Source organism: Panthera uncia (genome assembly GCF_023721935.1).
Source record: "Panthera uncia isolate 11264 chromosome A1 unlocalized genomic scaffold, Puncia_PCG_1.0 HiC_scaffold_17, whole genome shotgun sequence".
NCBI classification, from domain to species: domain Eukaryota; kingdom Metazoa; phylum Chordata; class Mammalia; order Carnivora; family Felidae; genus Panthera; species Panthera uncia.
In genome coordinates this window covers 329,276-347,023 of record NW_026057577.1, presented here as the reverse complement: position 1 = coordinate 347,023, position 17,748 = coordinate 329,276, and the positions used below count along the sequence as shown (strand labels likewise).

The following is a 17,748-nucleotide window of genomic DNA, read 5'->3' as shown; positions in this document are numbered from 1 at the left end:
CAGAATGTACAATTGTGCATGTTATCTTACAGTAAATATTTACTTATGACCATAATTTGATAGTTCCATAACAAAAGAAATATAATATTTGAACAAAAAGCATGCAGTTTTTCACTTTCTAAATCTTGTGGGCTTGTCTATGAAACTTTTGATACAAAGGTGTGTAAATATTGGGTATAGAATTGTATCAGTTGAATACATCAATTCACCATAAACTAAAGAATATAGAAGATGGTTAATTAGGCAATTTGCTCTGTAGACTTCCCCTCCCTAACACCTTCATTAATCCTCTGGCCACTTCCTTGTTGCGGAGGCTATAGATGAGGGGATTCAGCATAGGAGTAAGGATGGTATAAAAGGCTGACACCATCTTGTCTTGGGTGGGGGAACGGTCAGAAACAGGCCTCATGTATATGAACATGGCTGCTCCATAATACATTCCTACCACCATGAGGTGAGAGGAACAGGTAGCAAAAGCTCTTTGGCGGCCTTCCCCAGACCCCATTTGAATGACAGCTACAATGACCTGAAGGTAGGAAGCAATAATTACTGTTACAGGGAAAAGAAGCATAATTACACAGCAAATAAACATTAACCTTTCAAATAGCAATGTATTAGTGCATGAGAGAGTGAGAACGGCAGGGACATCACAGAAAAAGTGAGGTATTTCCCGGGCACCACAATATGGGAAGGATAGTGCGACTGCAACAACAATTATACCATCAAGAGAGCCAACAATCCAGGAAGAAAGGACCATAAGATGACAGATTTTCTGGTTCATGAGAATTGAGTATCTTAATGGGTGGCAAATAGCAACATAACGGTCATAGGCCATTACAGCCAACAGGAAACATTCTGCTCCAAGCAGAGACACATATAAAAATATCTGGGCTCCACACCCAGCTAGAGAGATGCACTTCCTGCCAGACAAGTAGTTGAAGGCCATCTTGGGTACAGTGGTGCAGATGAGCATGAGGTCCATGAGGGAGAGTTGGCTGAGGAGGAAGTACATGGGGGTGTGGAGCTGGTTGTCCAGGTAGATGAGGAGAATCATGACAGTGTTTCCCATGATGGCAAATGCGAAGATTCCCAAGACCAGAGAGAAGAGGAAGATGTGGGTGGAACTGTGATTGAAGATTCCCAGGAGGATAAAGTCAAAGTTGAAAGTCTGATTCTCCCATCCCATGATAAATATATTCACTGTAGACAATATAACATGTGAACAGTGCTCAGTACTGTATCACAGAAATATCAAGGACTTCTAGCTTACATCAGCACATGCAGGATATTGTCTCTCTATATTAAAAAATAATTTTGCTAAGTATAACTTTTTATAAATTTATATACTAGGAATATTAAAGTTTATTGTTAGCCTGATGCCATTTTTAAATATAAAGCACATACAGAACACACAGTAAGTTTTTTCATTAGAACTTAGGAGGTTTCCCGGGTGCCTGGGTGGCTCAGTCAGTTGAGCATCCGACTTTGGCTCAGGTCATGATCTTGCAGTTTGTGAGTCTGAGCCCCACGCCAGGCTCTATGCTGACAGCTTCAGAGCCTGGAGCCTGCTTCGGATTCTGTGTCTCCTCCTGTCTCTGCCCCTCCCATGTTCATGTTCTGTCTTTCTCTCTGTCTCTCAATAATAAATAAACATTTTAAAAAAGGAACATAGGAGGTTTCCAAAGAGGCATATAATCTAATTTTAGCAACTAGTTAACTAAACTGTGTAATATGGATTATTCAGAAATACACTGAGTCATAAGAAAACTCATGAATTGCTGAGAAGTCAATGAGATTTTCCATCACATTTTTTCATAGAATTTAACATATCACACTATAATACTAATAAAAATTCTGTCTACCAAAGTGTACAGGGAATCATGTACTAGTGGAAATTATACAGGATTAGTCAAATACCAAGTAAACAGAAGACATTGAGAAATCAAGGGTTAAAAGTACCTTAAATAATACTTATTGCTAATAATGGTAAGTTGTAGTGGAAGTAGTTCCTCACCAATATGCCCATCTCTTACTCCACCTCTTAAAATGAGGTGTACCCATGACATATTCTGGTATAGGTCACTTTACTGGAGAAGCAGGTTAGCACATAGTTAAAGAGCATAATTCAAAACACTCACACTGATGAATGGATAAAGAAGTTGTGGTTTATATATACAATGGAATACTACTTGGCAATGCCAAAGAATGAAATATAGCCTTTTGTAGCAACGTGGATGGAACTGGAGAGTGTTATGCTAAGTGAAATAAGTCATACAGAGAAGGACAGTTTCCATATGTTTTCACTCCTATGTGGATCCTGAGAAACTTGACAGAAGACCATGGGGGAAGGGAAGGGGGAAAAAAAAGTTAGAGAGGGAGGGAGCCAAACCATAAGAGACTCTTAAAGACTGAGAATAAACTGAGGGAAGATGGGTAGTGGAAGGGAGGGGAAAGTGAGCGATGGGCACTGAGTAGGGCACCTGTTGGGAAGAGCACTGGGTGTTGTATGGAAACCAATTTGATAATAAATTTCATATTAAAAATTAATAATAAAAAAGACTCAAACAGATTATTTTTCTGTGTAACCTTAGATAGTTAATTTATCCAAGCCTCATTTTCCACTTAGTAAATTTTGATATTTGTTAACATTGGCATTGTAGGGTGCTATTAAGGCAAATGAGATCACATTTATGATGTACAAACATTACTTTGAATACAGTTTGTGACATATAAGTACTTTTTAAATAAATATTATTGAAGAAAAAGGATATGGCCCTTACTTTATTTTTAGACCATTTTTGTTTGTACAAAATTATTCACTTCTTGGGTGGCTGGGTGGCTCAATTGGTTAAACATCTGACTTTTGATTTCGGTTCAGGTCATAAGCTCATAGTCCTGAGATTGAGCCCCATGTCATGAGGTGTCTCTCTCTCCCTCTCTCTCTCTTTCTGCCCCTTCCCCTCTCTCTCACTCTCTCTCTCTCCCTAAGTAAACAAATACACAACAACAAAGAATAATCATTTCCATTTCCTTAGCAAGACTCTTCCAGGGAACTTCTTTGCCTAGACAATAGCATATATTTTATTTTCTATTTTCACACTCATTTCTTTTTCTCTTGCTGCTGTATTCAGTAATCAAGGCATTGACTTCTTTCTTTCTAATGTATGGGCTTTCCTTCTTCTGGGAGTCATTTTGAGAAGTTTGCTGGGCATTTTAGTTCCAGGGTTTGGAAAATGAAAAATTGCCATGTGGTTCTGCCAAATTTACTAAAAATGCATATTTTATTTGAGAACATTTTTAATTTAAAGCATGATATTATTATACATTGTTCTAATGTTTTGTTTGCATGAGCAGGGGAGGGGTAGAAAAAGAGAGGGAGAGAGACAATCCCAAGCAGGCTCTGCACTGCCAGCACAGAGCCTGACTCATGAAACTGTGAGATCATGACCCGAGTGAAAACTAAGTGTAAGTCATTTAACTGACTGAGCCACCCAGAAGCCCATGTTTTGTATTTTTTTTTTAACTCTACATCGAACTTTAACAGCTCAGGATGTGTCTTCGGACTTAAAGTTTGAATGATCTAGGTAGGCCACAGGGACATAAGTGAAGCAATCAGTTACCTATTTTGTATTAATGTCTAGCAAAAGCTAGATTACCATATATTCCATGCAAACTACAACATATTGCATGTTGCTAAATTATGTTGTTGTTTTTTTGTTTTGTTTTGTATTTTTTGCTGCTAAATTATTATTTTTTAAGTTTATTTTTTAGAGAGACAGAGCACTAGAAAGGGAGAGACAGAGATAGAGAAGGAGAGACACAGAATCTGAAACAGTCTCCAGGCTCTGAGTTGTCAGCACAGAGCCCAACACAGGGCTCAAACTCACAAACCATGAGATCATGACCTGAGCTGAAGTCAGTCACTTAACCGACTGAGATACCCAGGTGCCCTTTGGTGCTAAATTATTGATGAAAAGTTGTCCTACCATAACTTTTATGTGTGAAGAAAGTATATATAATGTTTTAAAGGAATAGTAATGAAAAAATGTTTATTGCATAAAAATATTGTTGCATACTGATTTTTCATCTTTTAACATCATCAATGAATAGATATATTTTATTCATTGCTATAGCAATGGGGTAGCTTAGATATAATATGACAATATTATGCTGTCGTCTCCTTATATTTGTACCAACTTCTCATGGAAATGAAACATACATATAGAAATACGAATTGAGTGAATTCATCTTAAATATACCACGGAAGAAATTTTATACGTGTTCAGACTTATGTGACTACCACTCAGATCAAAATATGGGTATTTTCCAAAAGATTTCCTTGTAACCTTTCCTAGCCTATCACCCCTGAGATGCAATCTATAGTTTAATAACTATCTCTGAGGCTTATGTTTTGCCTGTTCTTGCTTTCACATAAATATTAGAGCATCTTTACTTTTGTGTGCACAAAAGTAGAACCTCTCACACTCCTAAGTTCATCCACTGCACCTCTGAACTCTTTGGCTCAATGAACACCAACCACGATGGCCTCCTTGTTTCTGGAGCATACTTGTAATGCAATAATCCAGTGAGTTTATACTGGTTGTTCCCTTTAACCATTCTCTATTTTTTAGACCAATCCCTCACTATTTTCAGGCTCTTGTCAAATGCTTTCTGCTTCATAAAACCTTTATGGCTTCTCTCTAAATATCCTGCCTACCCTGACCTGTTTTGTTTTTATTCTGCCTAGTGTCTCCCTCATCTGACATCATAGTAATTTATCTGATTGCTGTCTCTTTCTTCATTAGGATGTAAATTAAATGAATGCAGAGATTTGATGAGTCATGTACAATAGATACTTAGTGAATAAAGGCATATTTATTGTAGGAAATGATTGTATTTTTTTAAATTTTGTGTTTCAGATGTCTTCCTTTCTGTTCTTATCCTCTCTTGCAAGGGGATGGGGGGGGGGTCTTAAGAGTTCTGTACTGTATACTTGCCTAAATGATTTACTAAACTTTATGTTGTAGCTGTGGAAATGGATTGTTGATCTGGGAAGATGAGCATCTAAATGAGAAAAAGCCTTCCTGGGCTGTTTGTATTAATTTTAGAAACCTTAGCACCCCAACCCACAAGTAGTCTGATTAATTTAATTCTAAGAGATCTTTGGTCATTTTTTTTCTTTTCTACAAGGTAAGATTTTAAGCAATTGTGCTGTAGTCTTGAATTACACGCAGAATGCCAGATTCATTGTCTCTCTCAAGTTGGACCAAAATTTATAACTAGTCTTTAAATTAGGAGATTAGGAGTGCCAAAAAATCTACCCAGCCTGAGGAACTCCATGGACCAGGTGGCTTGTTTGGTCTTTGTATTGACTTTGCTGCTTAATTAGATCCATAACCTGCTATTAAGCCCCAAATCCTACTCACACAGCCAGGATCATCAGAGGAACTGAAAGGTTGCTACCATCCTGCAGTTTACCCTATGTTCAAACCTATAAATCAAATTTCTTTGTAGTAGCTTATAAAAGGGAAATTACTTAAAGAAATGTTATAATCATTTAGCAGTGTGTTGCCCTTCTCCGTATCATTATTAAATGACAGGAACTGGCTCTATAATTAGGTCTCATTTGCCATCCCTGTTTCTGCTTATAACTCCATTTGATAATCCCTGTTCACTAAAAAACTCTGGAATATTTTAGTACTATGCCTCTTCAAGTCTCTTCACATAAGTAAAATAATCTTTGCATTCAGTTCATATCAGAACCCATTGAGGAATAGCAGTTTGGGTACAAGACTAGTTGATTTCTATTACTGTCAGTAGGATTTTGACCAATTTGAGACACAAGTTTGAATTGTTATTTATCAACAGAGAAATGCAATATTTAAGTTTAGTAAGTGGAGAGGTGGATCCTGTATAATTTTTTCATGTGTCTTTTTTTATTGCTTTCAGCTGAACGTGAATAAAAGGATACAGGAATATTATGTTTTATTATGTTATATTGTATTAACTGACTTTTTGTCAAAACCACACCACAAAGTCTCATTTCCTTTACTCCTCTCTCACAGGAAGTGAGAGTGAACAATGTTTTATGGCTAAGGCATTTATTTCTAAATAATAAACTCAGACTTCTTCAGGTGAAAGTTATATACACAAAGCTTTAGTCACTTATATGATATTCAGAATATCTTTTCTTTCAGTTATATAATATATAATGGTTTGATATAGATGTTAGAGGTATGCACTTAATGATGTAATGCAAATTACTTCACTGTACATCTATATCTGTTTTTATCTATATGTATCTGTCTACATATTATACTTTCCTCACAAGTTTGTTAATATCATGATTTATCATCAAGTATTCATACTTTGGAATAAAAAGCCATTGTTTGTCACAAATATCTTTAAAAGCATACACCACAACTGTAGCTAAGCAGTTAATTATTTTTTTGTATACTTATACTTACAGCTTAGAAGAAAAATGAAAGGAAATGGGGTGGACAGAGAAGAGGAGGGCAGCCATATTGGTTAAGTAAAGACAGAGCAAACAACAGAATAATGAAAGACAGTGAATAATGAAGGAAGAATTCCTGGGCTGAAGAAAAACTGAGAGGAACAACGGAGAGAAAAACAAACAAGAGACTGGGGTCACTGAGCCCAAGTATCTGTGTTAGATGAAATGCATTCAACCAATTATTATTATGATCCCACCACCAGACAGACACACAAAAAAGGCAATATGTTATACATAAAATCACATAGCAAAAGCTGCCCTTACCTCCTGGTAGAAGATTAAACCACTACACACAAAAAGGATTATTAATGCCTTTTGGAAAAGTTCATCGTTACTTTAGGAAAATAAAAATAAAAACACTCATCTTGTTTGCGTCTGCATCCACTGACATTATCATTCTGATTTTCTATTTTTTACTCATCTGAAACAATATTTTTGAATATTCCTCAAAGCACCTTCTGATTACATCACTCTCCTTCTCAAAGCATTAAATGGATCAAATTTTCTTCAGAACAGACTTTCATGTCCTTATCGATCTTGTTTGTGAGGAATTGCGGAAAGCCATAAAAGTCTCTATTTCAAGTCATCTCTTCTCCATTTCCTTTTTCTTTTTTTAATTTTTAATGTTTATTTATTTCTGAAAGAGACAGAGTGTGAGCAGGGGAGGGGCAGAGAGAGAGGGAGACAGAATCCAAAGCACACTCCAGGCTCTGAGCTGCCAGCACAGAGACCTACGTGGGGCTGGAACTCATGGACCCCGAGATCATGACCTGAACTGAAGTCCGACGCTTAACTGAACCACCTAGGAGCCCCTCTTCTCCATTTTACAATACCAACTCTGTGCAAATCCCAAAGATGCAAAATAAATCTGAGCTTAGTCCCTCTTCAGTAGTTTTCTTTTACTCTGAATGTCTTTTCCTTTTCCTTTTACCTTTGTAAATTATATCATATTTGTTTCAAGTTTGAATGCACATGCATTTTTCATTATATTTCTGTTCATTCTGTAGATAAAAGTTGTGTATATATTGTACTTACAAGTGGGTGGCATCTACATCTGTTCTATATAAAAAGCTAATATTATGGACCCTAAGATCAGACAAACATGAGTTTGCAGTGTTGCGCTACCTCTAACTCCTATATCATCAGGCAAATTACTTAACTTCTCTGAGATTATTTTATCCCACTGCCCCCATTTGAGAGTTACTGTAAGATAGAATGTGTTAATTCTTATGAATTCCTCATCAAAGTGTCTTTCAGTGCACGTTCTTTAGAGCAACATAACCTTTTGCACACATCTTATCACACTTTTATTAGATTCTTGCAGTAATTTCCACTGTTGCTTACTCACAATTATTTTAAATAAATCAATATTCTGTTTTCCTTATTAGATTGTTGGTTTTTGATTGCTAAGGTATATATTTAAATTTTTCTTATGTAATGAGTTAACAGTAGATGTTTACACACAGGTAGAGTTCATAAGATCCCCATAAGTGATTGAAAACTTGAATAAACTAGATTCACCAGAGTCTTGCAATAGTCCATAGCTAGCATATATTTTATTGCTCTCAGTAATGTCTCACATTTACTTTGCATCATCACTATTATTATTTAATTTAACATTCACAAGTCCCTGTATTAAATATAAGAAACATATTAAGCTAATATTACAAAGAATGTAAAAATATAAGTTGCTTCTCTAGTTAGAGGACTTCAAAATAACAAAACTTTTAATGTGTACCTTTTGAAGGAAATGTAGTTCCATCTTACTGAACTTCAGAAGGGCGTTTTGAAATATATACCATCTTCCTTGGACTTACCATCTAGATATTTTTAGGAAGACATGGAACTACTTAGTAAGTAACTGAAAAAGTTTAAATATCTAGAGAAAACTTGTGTAACACATTTTTTTTTTGCTAAGTCATCTGTGATTTCAACCTGTAATCCCTCCAGGTTTTCCAGTCCCTGGTCTTTAATTATAGTAATGTATGCTATCACCTACTTTTTTCTTTTAAGCCCTCATATAAAATGAGTTCTCTATTTTAAAAATGTGATCTTACTGATATTTAAGAAACAAAATAAAATTCAGTTATTTTCTAGATTAATACTATAACCCCCTGCATTTTCCCCTTGTATCTCCTGGCTTATTCATATATTAATGACTCCATTTGCACTCTCCTCTTAAGGTGTTTTTTCTAATAATTTCAAGCTATTTCCATAATATTAACTGATCAAGAGGCAGTTGGTTTCCTGATTTTAAAATAGAGATACTCACTGGGGCGCCTGGGTGGCGCAGTCAGTTAAGCGTCCAACTTCAGCCAGGTCACGATCTCGCGGTCCGTGAGTTCGAGCCCCGCGTCAGGCTCTGGGCTGATGGCTCGGAGCCTGGAGCCTGTTTCCGATTCTGTGTCTCCCTCTCTCTCTGCCCCTCCCCCGCTCATGCTCTGTCTCTCTCTGTCCCAAAAATAAATAAAAAACGTTGAAAAAAAAATTAAAAAATAAAATAAAATAAAATAAAATAAAATAGAGATACTCACTGACATTTGGGGTTTATTACCTCTAAATAGAACTCTGTTAAAATTCACTAGCTGTTTCCAAATTGATAATTCAAGTAGTTTAATGTTGGGAGCCATTTGACTTAAGATGTCTACATTGAAGATCTCAACACAATTTTAATTTCTTCTTTGTCTTTTTATTTTGCTCTCAACTACCCCCCCCTTCTTTTTAATGTTTTTGAACACTTGCCATTGTGGTTACTCTTTCCTGATTCTAGTACTGGTTGTACTGGTTGTCTTTTCATTATTCCCAAATACTATGCACTTGGTTAACCTTTCCTCCATGGATAATTAGATTTCCCCAAATTTTCAGACTTGTTCCTCTCTTTCTCTTTGGTTCACATGTATGATCACTGTATCTATATATCTTCAATTAATATTTTTTCTAAAATCCATATGTTACCAAATGCCTGATATTATATTGTTCTGATACTTATTCCTTATCTCATGTTCAATTCTGAACCATTACCTCTGTATGAATCTACTACTCATTTAATATTCACTTCATCTTCAAAGTAACACTCCATTTTGTTAATGGTGGTCCCCTCCTAGAGTTATGTAGGATAGAAACAATATCCAGAAGAAACATGTCTAGCTTTTCAAAAATATTGACCAACTGTATACAAGAATGCTTGGAATATTTTATATTTTTACTAGCTTTGTGAACAGAAAGAGCATATTCTTTCATCACACTGTCAAAATCATTTGTTACTGCTTGATTGTTATTTTTTAAACTTTTTTGAACTTATTTGTGAGAAATGATTTCTCATTCTTAGATTAATATGCATTTTTTTACTGTGTGTATTTGTCTCATGTATTTACTGCCCATCCAGATATACTCTTAAATTAATTGCAATAAACTCATTAATTTATCTCTTGTGAAAGCAAAATAATAGGAATATAATTTCATATACTTTTCATATTGGTCTTCCAATTTTCACAAAATTATGTTTTGCATTGGACCCTCTTTCTACAGTAATTTATAATGACATTAATATTTACCAAATTTCTTTGCATGAAAGTTTATACGTGAAGTCATTACTTAATTTTATTTATTACAGTATTACTTGTTTTTTTTTCCTCTGGTTTAAAAATAATTCTTGATGACATTGAAGATATCATCACTTGTTTGTTTCATATTTACATATGGCTAAGATTTATTTAGAATTGCTTCAAGTTTACCTTCCATCACAAATTACTTCAATCCAGAGGGTTTTTTGTTTTGTTTTGTTTTTTAATAGTTTTTTGGTTAAGTCACATACTTTAAGAAGCTTGTCATTCATAACTAAAACCAAAGTTTTAGTTATTTGCATTTTTTCTCATTATTTAGATATTTCTGAAACTTTATTTTTATATAAATGTCCATGTCCACAATTTTTGAGTCTTAATTTATATGCAAATGTAAATTAACTGATACCAGGAGTTTGAACCAAAAGATGCCAATATCAGACCTTGTTCCAAAAGACAATTTACCAAAAAAAAAAAAAAAAAAAAAAAGTATCTGCCCACCTTCTTTACATCACTTAACATTATTCAGCCTTCAAAATTTTGCTATTATATTGAACAGATTTTTATTTCCTGATTTTTATTTTCTGACTTTTAATTAAATTGATTTTAATTAATTTAATTAATTGATTTTAATTAAATTGATCTCTTTGATAACATATAGAAATGTCTTTTCTTTTTCACTTGGGCGATTTGAATAACTTTACCTTTTGTTTTCCTTTTCAAATTTTTATTTAAATTCTAGTTAATTAACATAACAATGCAATGTTGGTTTAAGGAGTAGAATTCAGTGATTTATCACTTACATATGATATCTATAAGTTTCTTAGGTATATTATTTTTTCTTCCAGCATTATTGACATATAATTGACAAGTAAAATTGTATGTATTTAAGATGTACAGCAAAACTTTTTGATATATGAATATATTATGAAATGGTTACCATAATTAAGCTAATTAACATATCCACACCTTCCATAATTACTTTTTCTTTTTGTTGGTGTGAAAACACTTAAGATCTACAGTCTTAACAGACTTTAAATATACAACACAATAGCATTAATTACAGTCACCATATGATGGTACATTACATCTCCAGAACTTGCTTATCCTTCATATCTGAAGCTTTGTACCATTTGACCAACATTTTCCCCATTTTTCCGAGCCTCTGGTAATCACCATTCTCCTTTATGCTTTAAGACTTTGACTTTTTTAACTACCACATATAAGAGAGAACATGCAGTATTTGTCTTTACGTACCTAGTTTATTTTACTTAACATAATGTCCTCCAGGTTCATCCACAAAAGACAAGATTTCTTCTTATTCAAAGTTGAATAATATTCCACAGTGTGAAATATACATATACATATATGTATGTATACACACACACAAGCCACATTTTCTTTATTGATTCATCCATTATCCACATAGGTTGTTTCCATATCTTGGCTATTGTGAATATTGTTGTAATGAACATGGAAGTACAGTTATCTCTTTGAGATATTAATTTCAATTCCTTTGGATATTTACCAAACAGTGGGATTGCTGGGTCATATAGTAGTTTTATTTTTAATTATATGAGAAACCACCATACTGTTTTCTATAGTGGCTGCATTATTTTATATTACCAACAGTAAGAAGCATTCCAATTTCACAACAACATTACAAACACTTGTTATCTTTTATTTCTTTTTTATTTTTGATATTTATTTATGTATTTAATTAATTAATTTAAATTCAAGTAAGGTAGCATACAGTGTAGTATTGGTTTCAGGTATAGAACCCATTGATTCATCACTTACATATAACACCCAGTGCTCATCCTAACACGTGCCCTCCTTAACATCATAAAGGTCATATATGGAAGACCCACAGTTAATATAATAATCCTCAATGGGGAAAAACTGAGAGCTTTTCCCCTAAGTTCAGGAACACAACAGGGATGCCCACTCTCACCACGATTGTTCACAATAGTACTAGAAGTCCTAATCTCAGCAATAAGACAACAAAGAGAAAGGAAATGCATACAAATTGGCAAAGAAGAAGTCAAACTTTCACTCTTTGCATATGACATGATATTCTACATGGAAAACCCAAACGACCCCACCAATACATTGTTAGAATTGATATGTGAATTCAGCAACATCACAGGATATAAAATCAATGTACAGAAATCGGTTTTATTTCTGTACACATATAATTAAACAACAGAAAGGGAAATCAAAGAATCAATTCCATTTATAATTGCACCAAGTCCCATAAAATACCTAGGTGTAAACCTAACCAAAGAGGTAAAAGATATGTACACTGAAAACTATAGAAACTTTATGAAAGAAATTGAAAAAGACACAAAGAAATGGAAAACGTTCCATAGACATAGATTGGAAGAACAAATATTTTTAAAATGTCTAAGCTACCCAAAGCAATCTACACATTCAATGAAATCCCTATCAAAATAACACATTCATTCTACACAAAGCTAGAACAAATAATCCTAAAATTTGTATAGAACCAGAAAATACCCTGAATAGCCAATGTAATGTGGAAAAAGAAAACCAAAGCTGGAAGCATCATGATTCTGTAGTTCAAGCTGTATTACAAAGCTGTAATCATTAAGAGAGTATGGCACTGGCAAAAAAAAAAAGAAAAGAAAAAAAAAGAAATAGATCAATGGAATACAATAGAGAACCCAGAAATGGACCCACAAATATATGGCCAATTAATTTTAGACAAAGCAGAAAGGAGTATCCAATGGAAAAAAGACAGTCTCTTCAATAAATGGTACTGGGAAAATTGTACAACAACATGCAGAAGAATTAAACTGGACCACTATCTCACATGATACACAAAAATAAATCCAAAATGGATGAAAGACCTAAATGTGACATAGGAAACCATTAAAATACTACAGAAGAACAAAGAAAGCAACCTATTTGATTTCAAGCTCAGCAACTTTTTACTGGACATGTCTATGGAGGCAAGGGAAATAAAACAAAAATGAACTGTTGTGAGGGGCACCTGGGTGGCTCAGTGGGTTAAGCACTGGACTTCGGCTCAGGGCTAAGGTCATGATCTCACAGTTCATGAGTCTGAGCCGTAAGCCAGGCTCTGTGCTGATAGCTTGGAGCCTGGAGCCTCCTTCAGATTCTGTATCTCCATTTCTCTCTGCCCTTCCCCTGCTCATGTTCTGTCTCTCTTTCTCTCAAAAATAAATAAAATAAATTTTAAAAATTAAAAAAAAATGAAAAATGAACTTTTGGGGCATCATCAATATAGAATGCTTCTGCATAGTGAAGGAAACAATCAACCAAATTAATGCAAATGACACATCAGATAAAGGGTTAGTATGCAAAATCTATAAAGAACTTATCAAACACCAAGTAGTATTCCACTGAGTGTGTGTGTGTGTGAATATATATATATATATATATATAGGCTATAATTGATAGCATTGAATGTTGGGTTGAGTGTGCCCCTTTGAATCAGCATTTTTGTATCCTTTGGATAAATACATAGTAATGCAATTGCTGGGCTGTAGGGTATTTCTATTTTTTTTTTTTAAGTTTTTATTTATTTATTTTGAGAAAGAGACTGTGTGAGTTGGGGAGGGGCAGAGAAAGAAAGGAAGAGAGAATCCCAAGCAGGCTGTGTACTGCCAGGGCAGAGCCCGATGCAGAGCTTGAACCCACAAACTGTGAGATCATGACCTAAGCCATAATCAAGAGACTGAAGCTCAATCTATTCAGCCACCTAGGCTCCCCTAGGGTAATTCTATTTTTAACTTTTTGAGGAATCTCACTACTATTTTCCAGAGTAGCTGCCCAAGTTTGCAACCCTATCAACAGTGCAAAAGGGCTCCCCTTTCTCAGCATCCTCACTAACATCTATTGTTTCTTGAGTTGTTAATTTTAGCCATCCTGACAGGTGTGAGGTGGTCTCTAATTGTGGTTTTGATTTGTATTTCTCTGATGATGAGTGATGCTGAGCATCTTTTCATGTGTCAGTTACCTATCTTGATGTCTCTTTGGAAAAGTGTCCTTACATGTCTTCTGCCTGTTTCTCCAGTGTATTATTATTATTATTATTATTTCATTTATTTTTTGGGGGGGTGCTGAGTTTGATAAATTCTTTTGTAGATTTTTTTTTCTGGCCAGTATGACTAAAGGAATCTATTCAGCAATGGAGTAACCTTTCCCAAAGGCAAGTTTGTTCTTTGTCCTCAGCCTCAGACTATTAACTTATAAGCCCTTCAAATATCTTACCAGATAACTGTCTTTGTTTTCCTGGGCCATTGGGACATTTGAGGTATTGTATGGCTTGGCTAATATGTATCTGTATCTTTTTTGCTGTGATAAAACATAAACATTGGTTAAAGCCTTTTCTGAATTCTGTGAATATTTCTAGCGAATTATTGAAACCGACCATGGTTTGGAATACCCACAAACTTGCAGTTGACGTCAAAAGTGAAGATGGTCTTGAGAAGTATTACACTGCAGACACAGACATATTATTCAATAAAAAAAGGCTTCCATATTACTTGGATTTTGTGGAAATCAGGCTGAAAAGTGCTGTGTTGCAAAGTCTTTTTATTTATTCCAAAGGAAGGGAGAAAACCCAAGAACTCAGAGAGTGAAGCCATGAGCTTTTGAGAAGTATCCCCAAGCCATAATATCAAGTCCTAATAGAACATCCATACAGAAAATCAGTAATTAAATTAATAACATGAATTTGAACATCACTATAGACTAAATTGACTTAATGATCATATATAGGACATTGCACCCAATGGCAGAAGAATATACACTTTTCTCAAATATATATGGAACATTCTCCAAGAATGAGCATACGTTAGGTCAAAGAAGAAGTTTTAACAAATTTTAGAACATTGAAATCACACAAATTATATTTTTCATCCATAGTGAAATAAAACTAGAAATTAATAACAAAAGGATAATTGGAAAACGCTTAAATATCTGGCAATGTAACAACAGGTTCTTTTACCACCAATAGAACAAAAGTAATATCAAATGTGCAGTCAGTAACATCTTGAGAAAGATGAAAATAAACACAAAATGGCAAAATTTGTGTGATTTACCAAAAGTAGTACTTACAGGGAACTTTATAGACATAAGTGTTTATAGACATGAGTGTTTATAGACATAAGTGTTTGATAAAATGACTTAATTTTAGTCTTCAAGTACAAAAATATTTTGTAAGTACAAACTCAGCCCATGGTAGAAGGAAAACAATAGAGATTAAAGCATAAATAAACATAATAAAAAATAGACACACTCATATTTCTAAAGTAGGGCACACATCTATAAAATGTGGGAACATGATTATCATTTACATGAGATTATTAAAGAGTTCAATAAGGTAATGCATTAAAAGAACTTTGCACATTTCACACCACAATATGTTACATTTATTAAACTTTAAAACTTTTTGTTATGATGTGCTGGCTTAGAAAATGTGCAGTGATTATTCACGCTAATATTAATTTCATGGAAAACAAGCCTTCAGAATCTGAGTTTTCATCATTACACTCATCATTACAATTCATCATTTCTAGTACCTAATGACATTCTTGTTCATCTCCTTTTCTTACAAGTGTGGGAAGGTTGCCGACTCTCTCCCTTTAACAGCTAATGTGGCCATGTGACTTATTTGTCCAATAAAATGTGAACAGAAATGATGAGTAAAGACATAAAAAACCCGTGTGCACTTTTTAAAGTTTTCTTTCTCTCTGTGACTGAGACTTGACTATGGAATTCTCTTTTCCCATAAAATAATTTCGTGTCATTTGAAAACAGGAAAAATTCTGGCATAAGTCTCTTTGTTTTTGTATGTACATAAAAACTTCTTTTCACATGAATGTCATATCTTTGTAACTGTGATTCTTCTTGGTGCCAAAATATATGTTTGAATCTTTTCAAAAATATTATTTTACATTGCTAACTATTAAAACTTGTTTTCAAAATGCATAGGTGGATTGACTTTTAATAATTGAGAGTTTAAGGGTCTCTCTCCACTATCGATGCCAAAATCTTCTTGGAAGGTGTGCAGGGGCTACCTTAAATTATGCCTGTGTCTATGAAAGAACTCACAGAACTGATATTTCCATGTCAACTGTAGTTATTTAGCTTCTTATTGGTGAATGCTCCCCTTGTTCTACCTCAGTTTTTTAAAATAAATGCTTAAAAATCATATTTCAATGTGACTGAGCTCTTATTTCCAATGGCTCTGTCAAATGCATCCAATTCAGAAAGCCCCCTGATGGCCTATGTTTGGCAGATACAATGAAGAAGTAAACCTTTGTTATATTAAGCTACTAAGGCTTTTGATGTTACTAATTCTTGCAGCATAGTCTAGCATATAAAGGATATCATTGATGATTAAAATAAATATTTTTTTAAATTTTTTTAATGTTTTATTTATTTTTGAGACAGGGAGAGACAGAGCATGAGCAGGGGAAGGTCAGAGAGAGAGGGAGACATAGAATCCAAAGCAGGCTCCAGGCTCTGAGCTGTCAGCACAGAGTCTGACGTGGGGCTTGAACTCACAAACTGTGAGATCATGACCTGAGCTGAAGTCGGACACTTAACCGACTGTGCCACCCAGGCACCCCTAAAATAAGTATTTTAGATGACACTATAAGAAAGCAAAGCAACATTTTTTTTTTATTCCTCAGAGTCTTAATGGATGTATGGAGAAGCATGTGATTATAAGTGGGGGGAGAAAATTTGTACATTTCTTTAATCAACCTAACAAATAATGTTTAAATATAAACAGGTAAATGTATCCCCAAACTTGAACATATTTTTAGCAAAATTTTGGTCTGATGACAGATATAATGTATCCATATATTTTCCTTGCCATACAAAGGAATCCTTTCCTTACACATACAAGTTGTGTAAAATAATTCTGATCCTCTCATACATGATTCCCTACCCTCACCAAAGTGCCATTCAAGAAATGAAACAGATGAACATATGGGAAGTGGGGGAGAGAAGAGAGGAGTGAAACAAACCACAAAAGACTCAGTAATAGCCAAATTAGGGTTGTTGGAGGGAGGAGGGTGGAGGATGGGTTAGATGGGTGATGAGTATTAAGGAGGTTACTTGTTAGGATGAGCACTGGGTGTTGAATGTAAGTGATGAATCACTGAATTCTACTCCTGAAACAAATATTGCACTGTGTGTTAACTAACTAAAACTGAAATTAAAATAAAGAACCTATAATTTTCACATTTATTTTTGAATGATTGTAACTTTATTTCTTTATAATTCTTTTCAATACTAGGTTTATAAATATTTAAATAGTGTATAAATACAAAACTGAAGTTTAACATGAAATGTTTCTAAGGATAACTTTTTTGGATTTTTAGACTAAAAATTTTAGTCTAAAGGTTTAGTCTAAAGGTTTCTTACAATATCAAAGCATGAATAGGGATTTCTTTTTTTTTTTTTTTTACTTTATAGAGAAGTTTTTCTTTTTATTTTTTAATATATGAAATTTACTGTCAAATTGGATTCCATACAACACCCAGTGCTCATCCCAAAAGGTGCCCTCCTCAATACCCATCACCCACCCTGCCCTCCCTCCCACCCCCCATCAACCCTCAGTTTGTTCTCAGTTTTTAACAGTCTCTTATGCTTTGGCTCTCTCCCACTCTA

The 17,748-nt window shown here is 34.3% G+C and overlaps 1 protein-coding gene across 1 annotated transcript; it reads right to left on the bottom strand.

The window, feature by feature from the left end:
• Positions 1 to 235: 235 nt before the first annotated feature.
• On the bottom strand, positions 236 to 1,186 carry LOC125935334 (olfactory receptor 2M3-like). The gene has a single exon (XM_049648950.1). It carries the CDS (start codon positions 1,184 to 1,186, stop codon positions 236 to 238), a length of 951 nt encoding a protein of 316 aa, XP_049504907.1.
• Positions 1,187 to 17,748: the final 16,562 nt, after the last annotated feature.

Excerpts from the sequence above, each read along its gene's own strand:
- LOC125935334 (XM_049648950.1), bottom strand. The coding sequence starts at position 1,186 with ATGGGATGGGAGAATCAGACTTTCAACTTTGACTTTATCCTCCTGGGA.